Genomic DNA, 24,343 nt, shown 5'->3' with positions numbered 1-24,343 from the left:
ACCATGTGATCTCTATCCCTTCCTGACCATGTGATCTCTATCCCTTCCTGACCATGTGATCTCTATCCCTTCCTGACCATGTGACCTCTATCCCTTCCTGACCATGTGATCTCTATCCCTTCCTGACCATGTGACCTCTATCCCTTCCTGACCATGTGATCTCTATCCCTTCCTGACCATGTGATCTCTATCCCTTCCTGACCATGTGACCTCTATCCCTTCCTGGCCATGTGACCTCTATCCCTTCCTGACCATGTGACCTAGACTACTGTTGTCATGTTCCCTCTATCCCTTCCTGGCCATGTGACCTCTATCCCTTCCTGACCATGTGACCTAGACTAATGTTGTCATGTTCCCTCTGTCCCTTCCTGACCATGTGATCTCTATCCCTTCCTGACCATGTGATCTCTATCCCTTCCTGACCATGTGATCTCTATCCCTTCCTGACCATGTGATCTCTATCCCTTCCTGACCATGTTCCCTCTGTCCCTTCCTGACCATGTGACCTCTATCCCTTCCTGACCATGTGACCTAGACTACTGTTGTCATGTTCCCTCTGTCCCTTCCTGACCATGTGACCTCTATCCCTTCCTGACCATGTGATCTCTATCCCTTCCTGATCATGTTCCCTCTGTCCCTTCCTGACCATGGGATCTCTATCCCTTCTTGACCATGTGATCTCTATCCCTTCCTGACCATGTGACCTCTATCCCTTCCTGACCATGTGATCTCTATCCCTTCCTGACCATGTGAGCTCTATCCCTTCCTGACCATGTGATCTCTATCCCTTCCTGACCATGTGACCTATATCCCTTCCTGACCATGTGATCTCTATCCCTTCCTGACCATGTGATCTCTATCCCTTCCTGACCATGTGATCTCTATCCCTTCCTGACCATGTGACCTCTATCCCTTCCTGACCATGTGATCTCTATCCCTTCCTGACCATGTGATCTCTATCCCTTCCTGACCATGTTCCCTCTGTCCCTTCCTGACCATGTGACCTCTATCCCTTCCTGACCATGTGATCTCTATCCCTTCCTGACCATGTGATCTCTATCCCTTCCTGACCATGTGATCTCTATCCCTTCCTGACCATGTGACCTAGACTAATGTTGTCATGTTCCCTCTGTCCCTTCCTGACCATGTGACCTCTATCCCTTCCTGACCATGTGATCTCTATCCCTTCCTGACCATGTGACCTCTATCCCTTCCTGACCATGTTCCCTCTATCCCTTCCTGGCCATGTGATCTCTATCCCTTCCTGACCATGTGACCTCTATCCCTTCCTGACCATGTGATCTCTATCCCTTCCTGACCATGTGACCTCTGTCCCTTCCTGACCATGGGATCTCTATCCCTTCTTGACCATGTGATCTCTATCCCTTCCTGACCATGTGACCTCTATCCCTTCCTGACCATGTGATCTCTATCCCTTCCTGACCATGTGAGCTCTATCCCTTCCTGACCATGTGATCTCTATCCCTTCCTGACCATGTGACCTATATCCCTTCCTGACCATGTGATCTCTATCCCTTCCTGACCATGTGATCTCTATCCCTTCCTGACCATGTGATCTCTATCCCTTCCTGACCATGTGACCTCTATCCCTTCCTGACCATGTGATCTCTATCCCTTCCTGACCATGTGATCTCTGTCCCTTCCTGACCATGTGACCTCTATCCCTTCCTGACCATGTGATCTCTGTCCCTTCCTGACCATGTGATCTCTGTCCCTTCCTGACCATGTGATCTCTGTCCCTTCCTGACCATGTGACCTCTATCCCTTCCTGACCATGTGACCTCTATCCCTTCCTGACCATGTGACCTCTATCCCTTCATAACCCCCCCACTACTAAACCCAGAACCAGTAGACCATGTCTAGGTGTATAGTGACCAATAACCCCCCCACTACTAAACCCAGAACCAGTAGACCTTGTCTAGGTGTGTAGTGACCAATAACCCCCCCCACTACTAAACCCAGAACCAGTAGACCTTGTCTAGGTGTGTAGTGACCAATAACCCCCCCACTACTAAACCCAGAACCAGTAGACCTTGTCTAGGTGTGTAGTGACCAATAACCCCCCCACTACTAAACCCAGAACCAGTAGACCTTGTCTAGGTGTGTAGTGACCAATAACCCCCACTACTAAACCCAGAACCAGTAGACCTTGTCTAGGTGTGTAGTGACCAATAACCCCCCACTACTAAACCCAGAACCAGTAGACCTTGTCTAGGTGTGACCAATAAACCCCCCACTACTAAACCCAGAACCAGTAGACCTTGTCTAGGTGTGACCAATAACCCCCCACTACTAAACCCAGAACCAGTAGACCTTGTCTAGGTGTGTAGTGACCAATAACCCCCCCACTACTAAACCCAGAACCAGTAGACCTTGTCTAGGTGTGACCAATAACCCCCCCCACTACTAAACCCAGAACCAGTAGACCTTGTCTAGGTGTGACCAATAACCCCCCACTACTAAACCCAGAACCAGTAGACCTTGTCTAGGTGTGACCAATAACCACCCCACTACTAAACCCAGAACCAGTAGACCTTGTCTAGGTGTGTAGTGACCAATAACCCCCCCCACTACTAAACCCAGAACCAGTAGACCTTGTCTAGGTGTGTAGTGACCAATAACCCCCCCACTACTAAACCCAGAACCAGTAGACCTTGTCTAGGTGTGTAGTGACCAATAACCCCCACTACTAAACCCAGAACCAGTAGACCTTGTCTAGGTGTGTAGTGACCAATAACCCCCCACTACTAAACCCAGAACCAGTAGACCTTGTCTAGGTGTGTAGTGACCAATAACCCCCCACTACTAAACCCAGAACCAGTAGACCTTGTCTAGGTGTGACCAATAACCCCCCACTACTAAACCCAGAACCAGTAGACCTTGTCTAGGTGTGTAGTGACCAATAACCCCCCACTACTAAACCCAGAACCAGTAGACCTTGTCTAGGTGTGTAGTGACCAATAACCCCCCACTACTAAACCCAGAACCAGTAGACCTTGTCTAGGTGTGTAGTGACCAATAACCCCCCACTACTAAACCCAGAACCAGTAGACCTTGTCTAAACCCAGAACCAGTGTGACCAATAACCCCCCACTACTAAACCCAGAACCAGTAGACCTTGTCTAGGTGTGTGTAAACCCAGAACCAGTAGAAGGTGTGACCAATAACCCCCACTACTAAACCCAGAACCAGTAGACCTTGTCTAGGTGTGTAGTGACCAATAACCCCCCACTACTAAACCCAGAACCAGTAGACCTTGTCTAGGTGTGTAGTGACCAATAACCCCCCACTACTAAACCCAGAACCAGTAGACCTTGTCTAGGTGTGACCAATAACCCCCCACTACTAAACCCAGAACCAGTAGACCTTGTCTAGGTGTGACCAATAACCCCCCACTACTAAACCCAGAACCAGTAGACCTTGTCTAGGTGTGACCAATAACCCCCCACTACTAAACCCAGAACCAGTAGACCTTGTCTAGGTGTGACCAATAACCCCCCACTACTAAACCCAGAACCAGTAGACCCTAGGTTGACCAATAACCCCCCACTACTCTAGAACCAGTAGACCTTGTCTAGGTGTGTGACCAATAACCCCCCACTACTAAACCCAGAACCAGTAGACCTTGTCTAGGTGTGTAGTGACCAATAACTACTAAACCCCCACTTGTCTAACTACTAAACCCAGAACCAGTAGACCTTGTCTAGGTGTGTAGTGACCAATAACCCCCACTACTAAACCCAGAACCAGTAGACCTTGTCTAGGTGTGTAGTGACCAATAACCCCCCACTACTAAACCCAGAACCAGTAGACCTTGTCTAGGTGTGACCAATAACCCCCCACTACTAAACCCAGAACCAGTAGACCTTGTCTAGGTGTGTAGTGACCAATAACCCCCACTACTAAACCCAGAACCAGTAGACCTTGTCTAGGTGTGTAGTGACCAATAACCCCCCACTACTAAACCCAGAACCAGTAGACCTTGTCTAGGTGTGTAGTGACCAATAACCCCCCCACTACTAAACCCAGAACCAGTAGACCTTGTCTAGGTGTGACCAATAACCCCCCCACTACTAAACCCAGAACCAGTAGACCTTGTCTAGGTGTGTAGTGACCAATAACCCCCCCCACTACTAAACCCAGAACCAGTAGACCTTGTCTAGGTGTGTAGTGACCAATAACCCCCCACTACTAAACCCAGAACCAGTAGACCTTGTCTAGGACCAATAACCCCCCACTACTAAACCCAGAACCAGTAGACCTTGTCTAGGTGTGACCAATAACCCCCACTACTAAACCCAGAACCAGTAGACCTTGTCTAGGTGTGACCAATAACCCCCCCACTACTAAACCCAGAACCAGTAGACCTTGTCTAGTGTGTGTAGTGACCAATAACCCCCACTAGTGACCAGTAGACCTTGTCTAGGTGTGACCAATAACCCCCACTACTAAACCCAGAACCAGTAGACCTTGTCTAGTGTGTGACCAATAACCCCCCACTACTAAACCCAGAACCAGTAGACCTTGTCTAGGTGTGTAGTGACCAATAACCCCCCACTACTAAACCCAGAACCAGTAGACCTTGTCTAGTGTGTAGTGACCAATAACCCCCCACTACTAAACCCAGAACCAGTAGACCTTGTCTAGGTGTGACCAATAACCCCCACTACTAAACCCAGAACCAGTAGACCTTGTCTAGGTGTGACCAATAACCCCCACTACTAAACCCAGAACCAGTAGACCTTGTCTAGGTGTGACCAATAACCCCCCACTACTAAACCCAGAACCAGTAGACCTTGTCTAGGTGTGTAGTGACCAATAACCCCCACTACTAAACCCAGAACCAGTAGACCTTGTCTAGGTGTGTAGTGACCAATAACCCCCCACTACTAAACCCAGAACCAGTAGACCTTGTCTAGGTGTGTAGTGACCAATAACCCCCCACTACTAAACCCAGAACCAGTAGACCTTGTCTAGGTGTGACCAATAACCCCCCACTACTAAACCCAGAACCAGTAGACCTTGTCTAGAACCAGTAGTGTAGTGACCAATAACCCCCACTACTAAACCCAGAACCAGTAGACCTTGTCTAGGTGTGTAGTGACCAATAACCCCCCACTACTAAACCCAGAACCAGTAGACCTTGTCTAGGTGTGTAGTGACCAATAACCCCCACTACTAAACCCAGAACCAGTAGACCTTGTCTAGTGTGTGTGACCAATAACCCCCACTACTAAACCCAGAACCAGTAGACCTTGTCTAGGTGTGACCAATAACCCCCACTACTAAACCCAGAACCAGTAGACCTTGTCTAGAACCAGTGTGTAGGTGTGACCAATAACCCCCCACTACTAAACCCAGAACCAGTAGACCTTGTCTAGGTGTGTAGTGACCAATAACCCCCACTACTAAACCCAGAACCAGTAGACCTTGTCTAGGTGTGTAGTGACCAATAACCCCCCACTACTAAACCCAGAACCAGTAGACCTTGTCTAGGTGTGTAGTGACCAATAACCCCCACTACTAAACCCAGAACCAGTAGACCTTGTCTAGGTGTGTAGTGACCAATAACCCCCACTACTAAACCCAGAACCAGTAGACCTTGTCTAGGTGTGTAGTGACCAATAACCCCCCACTACTAAACCCAGAACCAGTAGACCTTGTCTAGGTGTGTGTGACCAATAACCCCCCACTACTAAACCCAGAACCAGTAGACCTTGTCTAGGTGTGACCAATAACCCCCCACTACTAAACCCAGAACCAGTAGACCTTGTCTAGGTGTGTAGTGACCAATAACCCCCCACTACTAAACCCAGAACCAGTAGACCTTGTCTAGGTGTGTAGTGACCAATAACCCCCACTACTAAACCCAGAACCAGTAGACCTTGTCTAGGTGTGTAGTGACCAATAACCCCCCACTACTAAACCCAGAACCAGTAGACCTTGTCTAGGTGTGTAGTGACCAATAACCCCCACTACTAAACCCAGAACCAGTAGACCTTGTCTAGTGTGTGACCAATAACCCCCCACTACTAAACCCAGAACCAGTAGACCTTGTCTAGGTGTGTAGTGACCAATAACCCCCCACTACTAAACCCAGAACCAGTAGACCTTGTCTAGGTGTGTAGTGACCAATAACCCCCCACTACTAAACCCAGAACCAGTAGACCTTGTCTAGGTGTGTAGTGACCAATAACCCCCCACTACTAAACCCAGAACCAGTAGACCTTGTCTAGGTGTGACCAATAACCCCCACTACTAAACCCAGAACCAGTAGACCTTGTCTAGGTAGTGACCAATAAACTAAACCCAGAACCAGTAGACCTTGTCTACTAAACCCCCCAGAACCAGAACCAGTAGACCTTGTCTAGGTGTGTAGTGACCAATAACCCCCCACTACTAAACCCAGAACCAGTAGACCTTGTCTAGGTGTGTAGTGACCAATACCCCCACTACTAAACCCAGAACCAGTAGACCTTGTCTAGGTGTGTAGTGACCAATAACCCCCCACTACTAAACCCAGAACCAGTAGACCTTGTCTAGGTGTGTAGTGACCAATAACCCCCCACTACTAAACCCAGAACCAGTAGACCTTGTCTAGGTGTGTAGTGACCAATAACCCCCCACTACTAAACCCAGAACCAGTAGACCTTGTCTAGGTGTGTAGTGACCAATAACCCCCACTACTAAACCCAGAACCAGTAGACCTTGTCTAGGTGTGTAGTGACCAATAACCCCCCACTACTAAACCCAGAACCAGTAGACCTTGTCTAGGTGTGTAGTGACCAATAACCCCCCACTACTAAACCCAGAACCAGTAGACCTTGTCTAGGTGTGTAGTGACCAATAACCCCCCACTACTAAACCCAGAACCAGTAGACCTTGTCTAGGGTGTGTAGTGACCAATAACCCCCCACTACTAAACCCAGAACCAGTAGACCTTGTCTAGGTGTGTAGTGACCAATAACCCCCCACTACTAAACCCAGAACCAGTAGACCTTGTCTAGGTGTGTAGTGACCAAAACCCCCCACTACTAAACCCAGAACCAGTAGACCTTGTCTAGGGTGTAGTGACCAATAACCCCCCACTACTAAACCCAGAACCAGTAGACCTTGTCTAGGTGTGTAGTGACCAATAACCCCCCCCCCACTACTAAACCCAGAACCAGTAGACCTTGTCTAGGTGTGTAGTGACCAATAACCCCCACTACTAAACCCAGAACCAGTAGACCTTGTCTAGGTGTGTAGTGACCAATAACCCCCCACTACTAAACCCAGAACCAGTAGACCTTGTCTAGGTGTGTAGTGACCAATAACCCCCCACTACTAAACCCAGAACCAGTAGACCTTGTCTAGGTGTGACCAATAACCCCCCCACTACTAAACCCAGAACCAGTAGACCTTGTCTAGGTGTGTAGTGACCAATAACCCCCACTACTAAACCCAGAACCAGTAGACCTTGTCTAGGTGTGTAGTGACCAATAACCCCCCACTACTAAACCCAGAACCAGTAGACCTTGTCTAGGTGTGTAGTGACCAATAACCCCCCACTACTAAACCCAGAACCAGTAGACCTTGTCTAGGTGTGTAGTGACCAATAACCCCCCCACTACTAAACCCAGAACCAGTAGACCTTGTCTAGGTGTGTAGTGACCAATAACCAATAACCCCCCACTACTAAACCCAGAACCAGTAGACCTTGTCTAGGTGTGTAGTGACCAATAACCCCCCACTACTAAACCCAGAACCAGTAGACCTTGTCTAGGTGTGTAGTGACCAATAACCCCCCACTACTAAACCCAGAACCAGTAGACCTTGTCTAGGTGTGTAGTGACCAATAACCCCCCACTACTAAACCCAGAACCAGTAGACCTTGTCTAGGTGTGTAGTGACCAATAACCCCCCACTACTAAACCCAGAACCAGTAGACCTTGTCTAGGTGTGACCAATAACCCCCACTACTAAACCCAGAACCAGTAGACCTTGTCTAGGTGTGTAGTGACCAATAACCCCCCACTACTAAACCCAGAACCAGTAGACCTTGTCTAGGTGTGACCAATAACCCCCCACTACTAAACCCAGAACCAGTAGACCTTGTCCCCAGTGACAATAAACTAAACCCAGAACCAGTAGACCTTGTCTAGGTGTGTAGTGACCAATAACCCCCCACTACTAAACCCAGAACCAGTAGACCTTGTCTAGGTGTGTAGTGACCAATAACCCCCCACTACTAAACCCAGAACCAGTAGACCTTGTCTAGGTGTGTAGTGACCAATAACCCCCACTACTAAACCCAGAACCAGTAGACCTTGTCTAGGTGTAGTGACCAATAACCCCCACTACTAAACCCAGAACCAGTAGACCTTGTCTAGGTGTGTAGTGACCAATAACCCCCCACTACTAAACCCAGAACCAGTAGACCTTGTCTAGGTGTGTAGTGACCAATAACCCCCACTACTAAACCCAGAACCAGTAGACCTTGTCTAGGTGTGTAGTGACCAATAACCCCCCACTACTAAACCCAGAACCAGTAGACCTTGTCTAGGTGTGTAGTGACCAATAACCCCCCACTACTAAACCCAGAACCAGTAGACCTTGTCTAGTAGTGTGTAGTGACCAATAACCCCCACTACTAAACCCAGAACCAGTAGACCTTGTCTAGGTGTAGTGACCAATAACCCCCACTACTAAACCCAGAACCAGTAGACCTTGTCTAGGTGTGTAGTGACCAATAACCCCCCACTACTAAACCCAGAACCAGTAGACCTTGTCTAGGTGTGTAGTGACCAATAACCCCCCACTACTAAACCCAGAACCAGTAGACCTTGTCTAGGTGTGTAGTGACCAATAACCCCCCACTACTAAACCCAGAACCAGTAGACCTTGTCTAGGTGTGTAGTGACCAATAACCCCCCACTACTAAACCCAGAACCAGTAGACCTTGTCTAGGTGTGTAGTGACCAATAACCCCCACTACTAAACCCAGAACCAGTAGACCTTGTCTAGGTGTGTAGTGACCAATAACCCCCCACTACTAAACCCAGAACCAGTAGACCTTGTCTAGGTGTGTAGTGACCAATAACCCCCCACTACTAAACCCAGAACCAGTAGACCTTGTCTAGGTGTGTAGTGACCAATAACCCCCCACTACTAAACCCAGAACCAGTAGACCTTGTCTAGGTGTGTAGTGACCAATAACCCCCAGAACCTACTAAACCCAGAACCAGTAGACCTTGTCTAGGTGTGTAGTGACCAATAACCCCCCACTACTAAACCCAGAACCAGTAGACCTTGTCTAGGTGTGTAGTGACCAATAACCCCCCACTACTAAACCCAGAACCAGTAGACCTTGTCTAGGTGTGTAGTGACCAATAACCCCCACTACTAAACCCAGAACCAGTAGACCTTGTCTAGGTGTGTAGTGACCAATAACCCCCCACTACTAAACCCAGAACCAGTAGACCTTGTCTAGGTGTGTAGTGACCAATAACCCCCCACTACTAAACCCAGAACCAGTAGACCTTGTCTAGGTGTGTAGTGACCAATAACCCCCCACTACTAAACCCAGAACCAGTAGACCTTGTCTAGGTGTGTAGTGACCAATAACCCCCCACTACTAAACCCAGAACCAGTAGACCTTGTCTAGGTGTGTAGTGACCAATAACCCCCACTACTAAACCCAGAACCAGTAGACCTTGTCTAGGTGTGTAGTGACCAATAACCCCCCACCCCACTACTAAACCCAGAACCAGTAGACCTTGTCTAGGTGTGTAGTGACCAATAACCCCCCACTACTAAACCCAGAACCAGTAGACCTTGTCTAGGTGTGTAGTGACCAATAACCCCCCACTACTAAACCCAGAACCAGTAGACCTTGTCTAGGTGTGTAGTGACCAATAACCCCCCACTACTAAACCCAGAACCAGTAGACCTTGTCTAGGTGTGTAGTGACCAATAACCCCCCACTACTAAACCCAGAACCAGTAGACCTTGTCTAGGTGTGACCAATAACCCCCCACTACTAAACCCAGAACCAGTAGACCTTGTCTAGGTGTGTAGTGACCAATAACCCCCCACTACTAAACCCAGAACCAGTAGACCTTGTCTAGGTGTGTAGTGACCAATAACCCCCCACTACTAAACCCAGAACCAGTAGACCTTGTCTAGGTGTGTGACCAATAACCCCCACTACTAAACCCAGAACCAGTAGACCTTGTCTAGGTGTGTAGTGACCAATAACCCCCCCACTACTAAACCCAGAACCAGTAGACCTTGTCTAGGTGTGACCAATAACCCCCCACTACTAAACCCAGAACCAGTAGACCTTGTCTAGGTGTGTAGTGACCAATAACCCCCCCACTACTAAACCCAGAACCAGTAGACCTTGTCTAGGTGTGACCAATAACCCCCCACTACTAAACCCAGAACCAGTAGACCTTGTCTAGGTGTGTAGTGACCAATAACCCCCACTACTAAACCCAGAACCAGTAGACCTTGTCTAGGTGTGTAGTGACCAATAACCCCCCACTACTAAACCCAGAACCAGTAGACCTTGTCTAGGTGTGTGACCAATAACCCCCACTACTAAACCCAGAACCAGTAGACCTTGTCTAGGTGTGTAGTGACCAATAACCCCCCACTACTAAACCCAGAACCAGTAGACCTTGTCTAGGTGTGACCAATAACCCCCACTACTAAACCCAGAACCAGTAGACCTTGTCTAGGTGTGTAGTGACCAATAACCCCCCACTACTAAACCCAGAACCAGTAGACCTTGTCTAGGTGTGTAGTGACCAATAACCCCCACTACTAAACCCAGAACCAGTAGACCTTGTCTAGGTGTGTAGTGACCAATAACCCCCCACTACTAAACCCAGAACCAGTAGACCCTAGGTGTGTTGTCTAAACCCAGAACCAGTAGACCTTGTAGGTGTGTAGTGACCAATAACCCCCCACTACTAAACCCAGAACCAGTAGACCTTGTCTAGGTGTGTAGTGACCAATAACCCCCCACTACTAAACCCAGAACCAGTAGACCTTGTCTAGGTGTGTAGTGACCAATAACCCCCCACTACTAAACCCAGAACCAGTAGACCTTGTCTAGGTGTGTAGTGACCAATAACCCCCCACTACTAAACCCAGAACCAGTAGACCTTGTCTAGGTGTGTAGTGACCAATAACCCCCCACTACTAAACCCAGAACCAGTAGACCTTGTCTAGGTGTGTAGTGACCAATAACCCCCCACTACTAAACCCAGAACCAGTAGACCTTGTCTAGTGTGTGACCAATAACCCCCACTACTAAACCCAGAACCAGTAGACCTTGTCTAGGTGTGTAGTGACCAATAACCCCCCACTACTAAACCCAGAACCAGTAGACCTTAAACCCAGAACCAGTAGACCTTGTCTAGGTGTGTGACCAATAACCCCCCACTACTAAACCCAGAACCAGTAGACCTTGTCTAGGTGTGTAGTGACCAATAACCCCCCACTACTAAACCCAGAACCAGTAGACCTTGTCTAGGTGTGACCAATAACCCCCCACTACTAAACCCAGAACCAGTAGACCTTGTCTAGGTGTGTAGTGACCAATAACCCCCACTACTAAACCCAGAACCAGTAGACCTTGTCTAGGTGTGTGACCAATAACCCCCCACTACTAAACCCAGAACCAGTAGACCTTGTCTAGGTGTGTAGTGACCAATAACCCCCCACTACTAAACCCAGAACCAGTAGACCTTGTCTAGGTGTGTAGTGACCAATAACCCCCACTACTAAACCCAGAACCAGTAGACCTTGTCTAGGTGTGTAGTGACCAATAACCCCCCACTACTAAACCCAGAACCAGTAGACCTTGTCTAGTGTGTAGTGACCAATAACCCCCCACTACTAAACCCAGAACCAGTAGACCTTGTCTAGGTGTGTAGTGACCAATAACCCCCCACTACTAAACCCAGAACCAGTAGACCTTGTCTAGGTGTGACCAATAACCCCCACTACTAAACCCAGAACCAGTAGACCTTGTCTAGGTGTGTAGTGACCAATAACCCCCCACTACTAAACCCAGAACCAGTAGACCTTGTCTAGGTGTGTAGTGACCAATAACCCCCCACTACTAAACCCAGAACCAGTAGACCTTGTCTAGGTGTGTAGACCTTGTCTAGGTGTGTAGTGACCAATAACCCCCCACTACTAAACCCAGAACCAGTAGACCTTGTCTAGGTGTGTAGTGACCAATAACCCCCCACTACTAAACCCAGAACCAGTAGACCTTGTCTAGGTGTGTAGTGACCAATAACCCCCCACTACTAAACCCAGAACCAGTAGACCTTGTCTAGGTGTGTAGTGACCAATAACCCCCCACTACTAAACCCAGAACCAGTAGACCTTGTCTAGGTGTGTAGTGACCAATAACCCCCCACTACTAAACCCAGAACCAGTAGACCTTGTCTAGGTGTGTAGTGACCAATAACCCCCCACTACTAAACCCAGAACCAGTAGACCTTGTCTAGGTGTGTAGTGACCAATAACCCCCACTACTAAACCCAGAACCAGTAGACCTTGTCTAGGTGTGACCAATAACCCCCCACTACTAAACCCAGAACCAGTAGACCTTGTCTAGGTGTGTAGTGACCAATAACCCCCCACTACTAAACCCAGAACCAGTAGACCTTGTCTAGGTGTGTAGTGACCAATAACCCCCACTACTAAACCCAGAACCAGTAGACCTTGTCTAGGTGTGACCAATAACCCCCACTACTAAACCCAGAACCAGTAGACCTTGTCTAGGTGTGTAGTGACCAATAACCCCCCACTACTAAACCCAGAACCAGTAGACCTTGTCTAGGTGTGTAGTGACCAATAACCCCCCACTACTAAACCCAGAACCAGTAGACCTTGTCTAGGTGTGTAGTGACCAATAACCCCCACTACTAAACCCAGAACCAGTAGACCTTGTCTAGGTGTGTAGTGTCTAAACCCAGAACCAGTAGACCTTGTCTAGGTGTGACCAATAACCCCCCACTACTAAACCCAGAACCAGTAGACCTTGTCTAGGTGTGTAGTGACCAATAACCCCCCACTACTAAACCCAGAACCAGTAGACCTTGTCTAGGTGTGACCAATAACCCCCCACTACTAAACCCAGAACCAGTAGACCTTGTCTAGGTGTGTAGTGACCAATAACCCCCACTACTAAACCCAGAACCAGTAGACCTTGTCTAGGTGTGTAGTGACCAATAACCCCCACTACTAAACCCAGAACCAGTAGACCTTGTCTAGGTGTGACCAATAACCCCCACTACTAAACCCAGAACCAGTAGACCTTGTCTAGGTGTGTAGTGACCAATAACCCCCCACTACTAAACCCAGAACCAGTAGACCTTGTCTAGGTGTGTAAACCCAGAACCAGTGACCTTGTCTAGGTGTGTAGTGAGAACCAATAACCCCCCACTACTAAACCCAGAACCAGTAGACCTTGTCTAGGTGTGTAGTGACCAATAACCCCCACTACTAAACCCAGAACCAGTAGACCTTGTCTAGGTGTGTAGTGACCAATAACCCCCACTACTAAACCCAGAACCAGTAGACCTTGTCTAGGTGTGTAGTGACCAATAACCCCCCACTACTAAACCCAGAACCAGTAGACCTTGTCTAGGTGTGACCAATAACCCCCCACTACTAAACCCAGAACCAGTAGACCTTGTCTAGGTGTGTAGTGACCAATAACCCCCCACTACTAAACCCAGAACCAGTAGACCTTGTCTAGGTGTGTAGTGACCAATAACCCCCACTACTAAACCCAGAACCAGTAGACCTTGTCTAGGTGTGTAGTGACCAATAACCCCCCACTACTAAACCCAGAACCAGTAGACCTTGTCTAGGTGTGTAGTGACCAATAACCCCCCACTACTAAACCCAGAACCAGTAGACCTTGTCTAGGTGTGTAGTGACCAATAACCCCCCACTACTAAACCCAGAACCAGTAGACCTTGTCTAGGGTGTGACCAATAACCCCCACTACTAAACCCAGAACCAGTAGACCTTGTCTAGGTGTGTAGTGACCAATAACCCCCCACTACTAAACCCAGAACCAGTAGACCTTGTCTAGGTGTGACCAATAACCCCCCACTACTAAACCCAGAACCAGTAGACCTTGTCTAGGTGTGTAGTGACCAATAACCCCCCACTACTAAACCCAGAACCAGTAGACCTTGTCTAGGTGTGACCAATAACCCCCACTACTAAACCCAGAACCAGTAGACCTTGTCTAGGTGTGTAGTGACCAATAACCCCCCACTACTAAACCCAGAACCAGTAGACCTTGTCTAGGTGTGTAGTGACCAATAACCCCCACTACTAAACCCAGAACCAGTAGACCTTGTCTAGGTGTGTAAACCCAGAACCAGTGACTTGTCTAGGTGTGTAGTGACCAACCCCCCACTACTAAACCCAGAACCAGTAGACCTTGTCTAGGTGTGTAGTGACCAATAACCCCCACTACTAAACCCAGAACCAGTAGACCTTGTCTAGGTGTGTAGTGACCAATAACCCCCCACTACTAAACCCAGAACCAGTAGACCTTGTCTAGGTGTGTAGTGACCAATAACCCCCACTACTAAACCCAGAACCAGTAGACCTTGTCTAGTAGTGTAGGTGTGTGACCAATAACCCCCACTACTAAACCCAGAACCAGTAGACCTTGTCTAGGTGTGTAGTGACCAATAACCCCCACTACTAAACCCAGAACCAGTAGACCTTGTCTAGGTGTGTAGTGACCAATAACCCCCCACTACTAAACCCAGAACCAGTAGACCTTGTCTAGGTGTGTAGTGACCAATAACCCCCACTACTAAACCCAGAACCAGTAGACCTTGTCTAGGTGTGTAGTGACCAATAACCCCCCACTACTAAACCCAGAACCAGTAGACCTTGTCTAGGTGTGTAGTGACCAATAACCCCCCACTACTAAACCCAGAACCAGTAGACCTTGTCTAGGGTGTGTAGTGACCAATAACCCCCCACTACTAAACCCAGAACCAGTAGACCTTGTCTAGGTGTGTAGTGACCAATAACCCCCACTACTAAACCCAGAACCAGTAGACCTTGTGTCTAAACCCAGAACCAGTAGACCTTGTAGGTGTGACCACTACTAAACCCAGAACCAGTAGACCTTGTCTATAACCCCCTACTAAACCCAGAACCAGTAGACCTTGTCTAGGTGTGTAGTGACCAATAACCCCCCACTACTAAACCCAGAACCAGTAGACCTTGTCTAGGTGTGACCAATAACCCCCACTACTAAACCCAGAACCAGTAGACCTTGTCTAGGTGTGTAGTGACCAATAACCCCCACTACTAAACCCAGAACCAGTAGACCTTGTCTAGGTGTGTAGTGACCAATAACCCCCCACTACTAAACCCAGAACCAGTAGACCTTGTCTAGGTGTGTAGTGACCAATAACCCCCCACTACTAAACCCAGAACCAGTAGACCTTGTCTAGGTGTGTAGTGACCAATAACCCCCCACTACTAAACCCAGAACCAGTAGACCTTGTCTAGGTGTGACCAATAACCCCCACTACTAAACCCAGAACCAGTAGACCTTGTCTAGGTGTGTAGTGACCAATAACCCCCACTACTAAACCCAGAACCAGTAGACCTTGTCTAGGTGTGTAGTGACCAATAACCCCCCACTACTAAACCCAGAACCAGTAGACCTTGTCTAGGTGTGTAGTGACCAATAACCCCCCACTACTAAACCCAGAACCAGTAGACCTTGTCTAGGTGTGTAGTGACCAATAACCCCCACTACTAAACCCAGACTACAGAACCAGTAGACCTTGTCTAGGTGTGTAGTGACCAATAACCCCCACTACTAAACCCAGAACCAGTAGACCTTGTCTAGGTGTGTAGTGACCAATAACCCCCACTACTAAACCCAGAACCAGTAGACCTTGTCTAGGTGTGTAGTGACCAATAACCCCCACTACTAAACCCAGAACCAGTAGACCTTGTCTAGGTGTGTAGTGACCAATAACCCCCCACTACTAAACCCAGAACCAGTAGACCTTGTCTAGGTGTGTAGTGACCAATAACCCCCCACTACTAAACCCAGAACCAGTAGACCTTGTCTAGGTGTGTAGTGACCAATAACCCCCCACTACTAAACCCAGAACCAGTAGACCTTGTCTAGGTGTGTAGTGACCAATAACCCCCCACTACTAAACCCAGAACCAGTAGACCTTGTCTAGGTGTGTAGTGACCAATAACCCCCCACTACTAAACCCAGAACCAGTAGACCTTGTCTAGGTGTGTAGTGACCAATAACCCCCCACTACTAAACCCAGAACCAGTAGACCTTGTCTAGGTGTGTAGTGACCAATAACCCCCCACTACTAAACCCAGAACCAGTAGACCTTGTCTAGGTGTGTAGTGACCAATAACCCCCCACTACTAAACCCAGAACCAGTAGACCTTGTCTAGGTGTGTAGTGACCAATAACCCCCCACTACTAAACCCAGAACCAGTAGACCTTGTCTAGGTGTGTAGTGACCAATAACCCCCACTACTAAACCCAGAACCAGTAGACCTTGTCTAGGTGTGTAGTGACCAATAACCCCCACACTACTGAACCCAGAACCAGTAGACCTTGTCTAGGTGTGACCAATAACCCCCCACTACTAAACCCAGAACCAGTAGACCTTGTCTAGGTGTGTAGTAAACCCAGAACCAGTAGACCTTGTCTAACCAATAACCCCCACTACTAAACCCAGAACCAGTAGACCTTGTCTAGGTGTGTAGTGACCAATAACCCCCCACTACTAAACCCAGAACCAGTAGACCTTGTCTAGGGTGTGTGACCAATAACCCCCCCACTACTAAACCCAGAACCAGTAGACCTTGTCTAGGTGTGTAGTGGCCAATAACCCCCCACTACTAAACCCAGAACCAGTAGACCTTGTCTAGGTGTGTAGTGACCAATAACCCCCCCACTACTAAACCCAGAACCAGTAGACCTTGTCTAGGTGTGTAGTGACCAATAACCCCCCACTACTAAACCCAGAACCAGTAGACCTTGTCTAGGTGTGTAGTGACCAATAACCCCCTCCACTACTAAACCCAGAACCAGTAGACCTTGTCTAGGTGTGACCAATAACCCCCCACTACTAAACCCAGAACCAGTAGACCTTGTCTAGGTGTGTAGTGACCAATAACCCCCCACTACTAAACCCAGAACCAGTAGACCTTGTCTAGGTGTGTAGTGACCAATAACCCCCACTACTAAACCCAGAACCAGTAGACCTTGTCTAGGTGTGTAGTGACCAATAACCCCCCACTACTAAACCCAGAACCAGTAGACCTTGTCTAGGTGTGTAGTGACCAATAACCCCCCACTACTAAACCCAGAACCAGTAGACCTTGTCTAGGTGTGTAGTGACCAATAACCCCCACTACTAAACCCAGAACCAGTAGACCTTGTCTAGGTGTGTAGTGACCAATAACCCCCCACTACTAAACCCAGAACCAGTAGACCTTGTCTAGGGTGACCAATAACCCCCCCACTACTAAACCCAGAACCAGTGACCAATAACCCCCCACTACTAAACCCAGAACCAGTAGACCTTGTCTAGGTGTGTAGTGACCAATAACCCCCCACTACTAAACCCAGAACCAGTAGACCTTGTCTAGGTGTGTAGTGACCAATAACCCCCACTACTAAACCCAGAACCAGTAGACCTTGTCTAGGTGTGTAGTGACCAATAACCCCCCACTACTAAACCCAGAACCAGTAGACCTTGTCTAGGTGTGACCAATAACCCCCCACTACTAAACCCAGAACCAGTGACCAATAACCCCCCACTACTAAACCCAGAACCAGTAGACCTTGTCTAGGTGTGTAGTGACCAATAACCCCCCCCACTACTAAACCCAGAACCAGTAGACCTTGTCTAGGTGTGTAGTGACCAATAACCCCCACTACTAAACCCAGAACCAGTAGACCTTGTCTAGGTGGTGTGACCAATAACCCCCCACTACTAAACCCAGAACCAGTAGACCTTGTCTAGGTGTGTAGTGACCAATAACCCCCACTACTAAACCCAGAACCAGTAGACCTTGTCTAGGTGTGTAGTGACCAATAACCCCCCACTACTAAACCCAGAACCAGTAGACCTTGTCTAGGTGTGTAGTGACCAATAACCCCCCACTACTAAACCCAGAACCAGTAGACCTTGTCTAGGTGTGTGTGACCAATAACCCCCCACTACTAAACCCAGAACCAGTAGACCTTGTCTAGGTGTGACCAGTGACCACCCCCACTACTAAACCCAGAACCAGTAGACCTTGTCTAGGTGTGTAGTGACCAATAACCCCCCACTACTAAACCCAGAACCAGTAGACCTTGTCTAGGTGTGTAGTGACCAATAACCCCCACTACTAAACCCAGAACCAGTAGACCTTGTCTAGGTGTGTAGTGACCAATAACCCCCACTACTAAACCCAGAACCAGTAGACCTTGTCTAGGTGTGTAGTGACCAATAACCCCCACTACTAAACCCAGAACCAGTAGACCTTGTCTAGGTGTAGTGACCAATAACCCCCCACTACTAAACCCAGAACCAGTAGACCTTGTCTAGGTGGTGTGACCAATAACCCCCCACTACTAAACCCAGAACCAGTAGACCTTGTCTAGGTGTGTAGTGACCAATAACCCCCACTACTAAACCCAGAACCAGTAGACCTTGTCTAGGTGTGACCAATAACCCCCACTACTAAACCCAGAACCAGTAGACCTTGTCTAGGTGTGTAGTGACCAATAACCCCCCACTACTAAACCCAGAACCAGTAGACCTTGTCTAGGTGTGACCAATAACCCCCCACTACTAAACCCAGAACCAGTAGACCTTGTCTAGGTGTGTAGTGACCAATAACCCCCCACTACTAAACCCAGAACCAGTAGACCTTGTCTAGGTGTGTGTGACCAATAACCCCCACTACTAAACCCAGAACCAGTAGACCTTGTCTAGGTGTGTAGTGACCAATAACCCCCCACTACTAAACCCAGAACCAGTAGACCTTGTCTAGGTGTGACCAATAACCCCCCACTACTAAACCCAGAACCAGTAGACCTTGTCTAGGTGTGTAGTGACCAATAAACCCCCCACTACTAAACCCAGAACCAGTAGACCTTGTCTAGGTGTGTAGTGACCAATAACCCCCCACTACTAAACCCAGAACCAGTAGACCTTGTCTAGGTGTGTAGTGACCAATAACCCCCCACTACTAAACCCAGAACCAGTAGACCTTGTCTAGGTGTGACCAATAACCCCCCACTACTAAACCCAGAACCAGTAGACCTTGTCTAGGTGTGTAGTGACCAATAACCCCCCACTACTAAACCCAGAACCAGTAGACCTTGTCTAGGTGTGTAGTGACCAATAACCCCCCACTACTAAACCCAGAACCAGTAGACCTTGTCTAGGTGTGTAGTGACCAATAACCCCCCCACTACTAAACCCAGAACCAGTAGACCTTGTCTAGGTGTGACCAATAACCCCCCACTACTAAACCCAGAACCAGTAGACCTTGTCTAGGTGGTGTGACCAATAACCCCCCACTACTAAACCCAGAACCAGTAGACCTTGTCTAGGTGTGTAGTGACCAATAACCCCCACTACTAAACCCAGAACCAGTAGACCTTGTCTAGGTGTGTAGTGACCAATAACCCCCACTCTAAACCCAGAACCAGTAGACCTTGTCTAGGTGTGACCAATAACCCCCACTACTAAACCCAGAACCAGTAGACCTTGTCTAGGTGTGTGTGACCAATAACCCCCACTACTAAACCCAGAACCAGTAGACCTTGTCTAGGTGTGTAGTGACCAATAACCCCCCACTACTAAACCCAGAACCAGTAGACCTTGTCTAGGTGTGTAGTGACCAATAACCCCCCACTACTAAACCCAGAACCAGTAGACCTTGTCTAGGTGTGTAGTGACCAATAACCCCCCACTACTAAACCCAGAACCAGTAGACCTTGTCTAGGTGTGTAGTGACCAATAACCCCCCACTACTAAACCCAGAACCAGTAGACCTTGTCTAGGTGTGTAGTGACCAATAACCCCCACTACTAAACCCAGAACCAGTAGACCTTGTCTAGGTGTGACCAATAACCCCCACTACTAAACCCAGAACCAGTAGACCTTGTCTAGTGTAGTGACCAATAACCCCACTACTAAACCCAGAACCAGTAGACCTTGTAGTGACCAATAACCCCCCACTACTAAACCCAGAACCAGTAGACCTTGTCTAGGTGTGTAGTGACCAATAACCCCCCCACTACTAAACCCAGAACCAGTAGACTTAACAAACAGTCCTTTCTCTCTCTTTTCTCATCCCTCACCCCCCTCCACCACTGTGTGTGTGTGTGTTTGTGTGTTTGTGTGTGTGTGTGTGTGTGTGTGTGTGTGTGTGTGTGTGTGTGTGTGTGTAGAAGCAGCTGTGGGGTGATGTTGGAGCTGTGAGTGGGGGAAAGATTGATAGTGAGGTTTGGAAGGTAAGTATCTCTCCTCTAGACTCTGTCTGGGTTCAGGGTTCTATCTGTCTGTTCAGGGTTCTATCTGTCTGGGTTCAGGGTTCTATCTCTCTGGGTTCAGGGTTCTATCTGTCTGGGTTCAGGGTTCTATCTGTCTGGGTTCAGGGTTCTATCTGTTTGAGTTCAGGGTTCTATCTGTCTGAGTTCAGGGTTCTATCTGTCTGGGTTCAGGGTTCTCTCTGTCTGGGTTCAGGGTTCTATCTGTCTGGGTTCAGGGTTCTATCTGTCTGGGTTCAGGGTTCTCTCTGTCTGGGTTCAGGGTTCTATATGTCTGGGTTCAGGGTTCTATCTCTCTGGGTTCAGGGTTCTATCTGTCTGGGTTCAGGGTTATATCTGTCTGGGTTCAGGGTTCTATCTCTCTGGGTTCAGGGTTCTATCTGTCTGGGTTCAGGGTTCTATCTGTCTGGGTTCAGGGTTCTATCTGTTTGAGTTCAGGGTTCTATCTGTCTGAGTTCAGGGTTCTATCTGTCTGGGTTCAGGGTTATATCTGTCTGAGTTCAGGGTTCTATCTGTCTGGGTTCAGGGTTCTATCTGTCTGGGTTCAGGGTTCTATCTGTCTGGGTTCAGGGTTCTATCTGTCTGGGTTCAGGGTTCTATCTGTCTGAGTTCAGGTTTCTATCTGTCTGGGTTTAGGGTTCTATATGTCTATCTGTCTGTCTGGCTAGTTGGCTGGCTGTCTGTCTCTGTCTGATGATGTAATGAGTGAGCATGATGTCATATCTGTGCACCAGGACCTGCAGGCGGCCACGGTGAACCCTGACCCCAGCTTGAAGGAGTTTGAGGGAGCTACGCTCAGATATGCATCGCTACGGTAACACACACACACACAGACAGACAGACAGACAGACAGACAGACAGACACAGACAGACAGACAGACAGACAGACAGACAGACAGACAGACAGATAGACAGACAGACAGACCTCTATAAAAGGTGATATTGTTGCGTACCCAAAGGCAGGAGGAAACTGCGAGCCACACAGTCACAGGTTCTTATTCTTCTGCCCCCCCCCCCCAGGATCCCTCTCCCACTGGAAGAGGAGGAGTCTAACAGTGACCCTGAGGCCAAGGTGAGAGGCCCACCACGTGTGTCCTCTGTCTGTGTGTGTATCCCTGTTGTTGTGATGCTGTGTGTGGAGAGAGAGAGAGAGAGAGGGTTGTCAGTGTGGGCTGTCTGAGAGCTGTACAACACTGCCCCTCTGTGGACAGACTGAGAACTGTACTGCTGCTATGATCTATAGGTCTCTCTCTCCCTGTCTGTCTGTCTGTCTGTCTGTCTGTCTGTCTGTCTGTCTGTCTGTCTGTCTGTCTGTCTGTCTGTCTGTCTGTCTGTCTGTCTCTCTCTCTCTGTCTGTTTCTCTCTTTCTTGTCAGTCTGTGAGGTCAAATTAATAGTTGATGAATAGACTACTGAGAATGAGCCTCCCTCTCCCCCTCCTTCTCTCCCTCCCCCTCCTTCTCTCCCTCCTCTCTTGGTGTGTTCAGTCAAAGGTTATGTAGAGTTCAGTCTGTCTACCTCTTCCATTAGAATCACCCCTCCATCCCTCCACCCTTCCATCCCTCCATCCTTCCATCCCTCCATCCCTCCATCCCTCATCCCTCCATCCTTCCATCCCTCCATCCCTCCATCCTTCCATCCTTCCATCCCTCCATCCCTCCATCCTTCCATCCCTCCATCCCTCCATCCTTCCATCCCTCCATCCTTCCATCCCTCCACCCTTCCATCCTTCCATCCTTCCATCCCTCCATCCCTCCACCCTTCCATCCCTCCATCCTTCCATCCCTCATCCCTCCATCCTTCCATCCCTCATCCTCCACCCTTCCATCCCTCCACCCTTCCATCCCTCCATCCCTCCATCCCTCCATCCTTCCATCCCTCCATCCCTCCCCTTCCATCCCTCCACCCTTCCCCATCCCCTCCATCCCTCCATCCTTCCATCCTTCCATCCCTCCACCCTTCCATCATCCCCATCCCTCCATCCCTCCATCCCCCATCCTTCCATCCTCATCCCTCCATCCCTCCATCCCTCCATCCCTCATCCTCCATCCTCCATCCCTCCATCCATCCCTCCATCCATCCCTCCATCCCCCTCCATCCATCCCTCCATCCCTCCATCCCTCCATCCCCATCATCCCTCCATCCCCTCCATCCCATCCTCATCCCTCCATCCCTCCATCCTTCATCCCTCATCCCTCCATCCATCCTCCATCCTCCATCCCCATCCCTTCCATCCCTCCATCCCATCCTCCATCCTTCCATCCTCCATCCCTCCATCCCTCCATCCTTCCATCCCCATTCCATCCCTCCATCCTTCCATCCTTCCATCTCCATCCCATCCTTCCATCCCTCCATCCCCATCCCTCCATCCCTCCATCCTCCATCCTTCCATCCCTCCTCCATCCCTCCATCCCTCCATCCCTCCATCCCTCCATCCCTCCATCCTTCCTCCCCATCCCTCCATCCCTCCCTCCATCCCTCCATCCCTCCATCCCTCCCCATCCCTCCATCCCCTCCATCCTTCTCCATCCTTCCATCCCTCATCCCTCCATCCTCCATCCCTCCATTCCATCCCCTCCATCCTTCCACCCCTCCATCCCCTCCATCCCCTTCCATCCCTCCTCCATCCTTCCATCCCTCCATCCTTCCATCCTTCCATCCTTCCATCCCTCCATCCTTCCATCCTTCCATCCTTCCATCCTCCATCCCATCCATCCTTCCATCCTTCCATCCTTCCATCCCTCCATCCCTCCATCCCTCCATCTCCTCCATCCTTCCATCCCTCCATCCATCCTTCCATCCTTCCATCCTTCCATCCTTCCATCCCTCCATCCTTCCATCCTTCCACCCTTCCATCCCTCCATCCTTCCATCCTTCCATCCCTCCATCCCTCCATCCTTCCACCCTTCCATCCCTCCATCCCTCCATCCCTCCATCCTTCCATCCATTCCATCCCTCCATCCTTCCATCCCTCCATCCCTCCATCCCTTCCATCCTTCCATCCTTCCTCCCCTTCCATCCCTCCATCCCCTCCATCCTTCCATCCCTCCATCCCTCCATCCTTCCATCCTTCCATCCCTCCATCCCTCCATCCCTCCATCCTTCCATCCCTCCATCCTCCATCCTTCCATCCCTCCATCCCTCCATCCCTCCATCCTTCCATCCCTCCACCCTTCCATCCCTCCACCCTTCCATCCTTCCATCCCTCCATCATTCCTCCATCCCTCCATCCCTCCATCCCTCCATCCTTCCATCCCTCATCCCTCCATCCTTCCATCCTTCCATACCTCATCCCTCCATCCCTCCATCCCTCCACCCTTCCATACCTCATCCCTCCATCCCTCCATCCCTCCATCCCTCCATCCTTCCATCCCCTCCATCCCTCCATCCCTCCATCATCCTCCACCCTTCCATCCCTCATCCCTCCATCCTTCCATCCCTTCCATCCCTCCATCCTTCCATCCCTCATCCTTTCATCCCTCATCCTTCCATCCCTCCACCCTTCCATCCCTCATCCTTCCATCCCTCATCCTTCCATCCCTCCACCCTTCCATCCTTCCATCCTTCCACCCTTCCATCCCTCCACCCTTCCATCCCTCCATCCCTCCATCCTTCCATCCCTCCATCCCCCCATCCTTCCATCCTTCCATCCCTCCATCCCTCCACCCTTCCATCCCTCCATCCCTCCATCCCTCCACCCTTCCATCCCTCCATCCTTCCATCCCTCATC

At 49.4% G+C, this 24,343-nt stretch overlaps 1 protein-coding gene across 1 annotated transcript in view; it reads left to right on the top strand.

The window, feature by feature from the left end:
- LOC135561970 (amyloid beta precursor protein binding family B member 2-like) overlaps window positions 1–24,343 on the top strand; it is a 117,829-nt gene that overhangs the window by 37,622 nt on the left and 55,864 nt on the right. The window contains exons 7-9 of the mRNA XM_065004500.1: window positions 20,516–20,578; window positions 21,349–21,428; window positions 21,635–21,686. Of these exons, the coding sequence (XP_064860572.1) occupies window positions 20,516–20,578; window positions 21,349–21,428; window positions 21,635–21,686 (195 nt within the window). The remainder of the gene's footprint in view (window positions 1–20,515; window positions 20,579–21,348; window positions 21,429–21,634; window positions 21,687–24,343) is intronic.

Source organism: Oncorhynchus nerka, linkage group LG18 (assembly GCF_034236695.1).
Source record: "Oncorhynchus nerka isolate Pitt River linkage group LG18, Oner_Uvic_2.0, whole genome shotgun sequence".
In the NCBI taxonomy this organism is placed as follows: domain Eukaryota; kingdom Metazoa; phylum Chordata; class Actinopteri; order Salmoniformes; family Salmonidae; genus Oncorhynchus; species Oncorhynchus nerka.
Note: the sequence above shows the minus strand (reverse complement) of the source record. Positions and strands in the feature narration are given on the sequence as shown.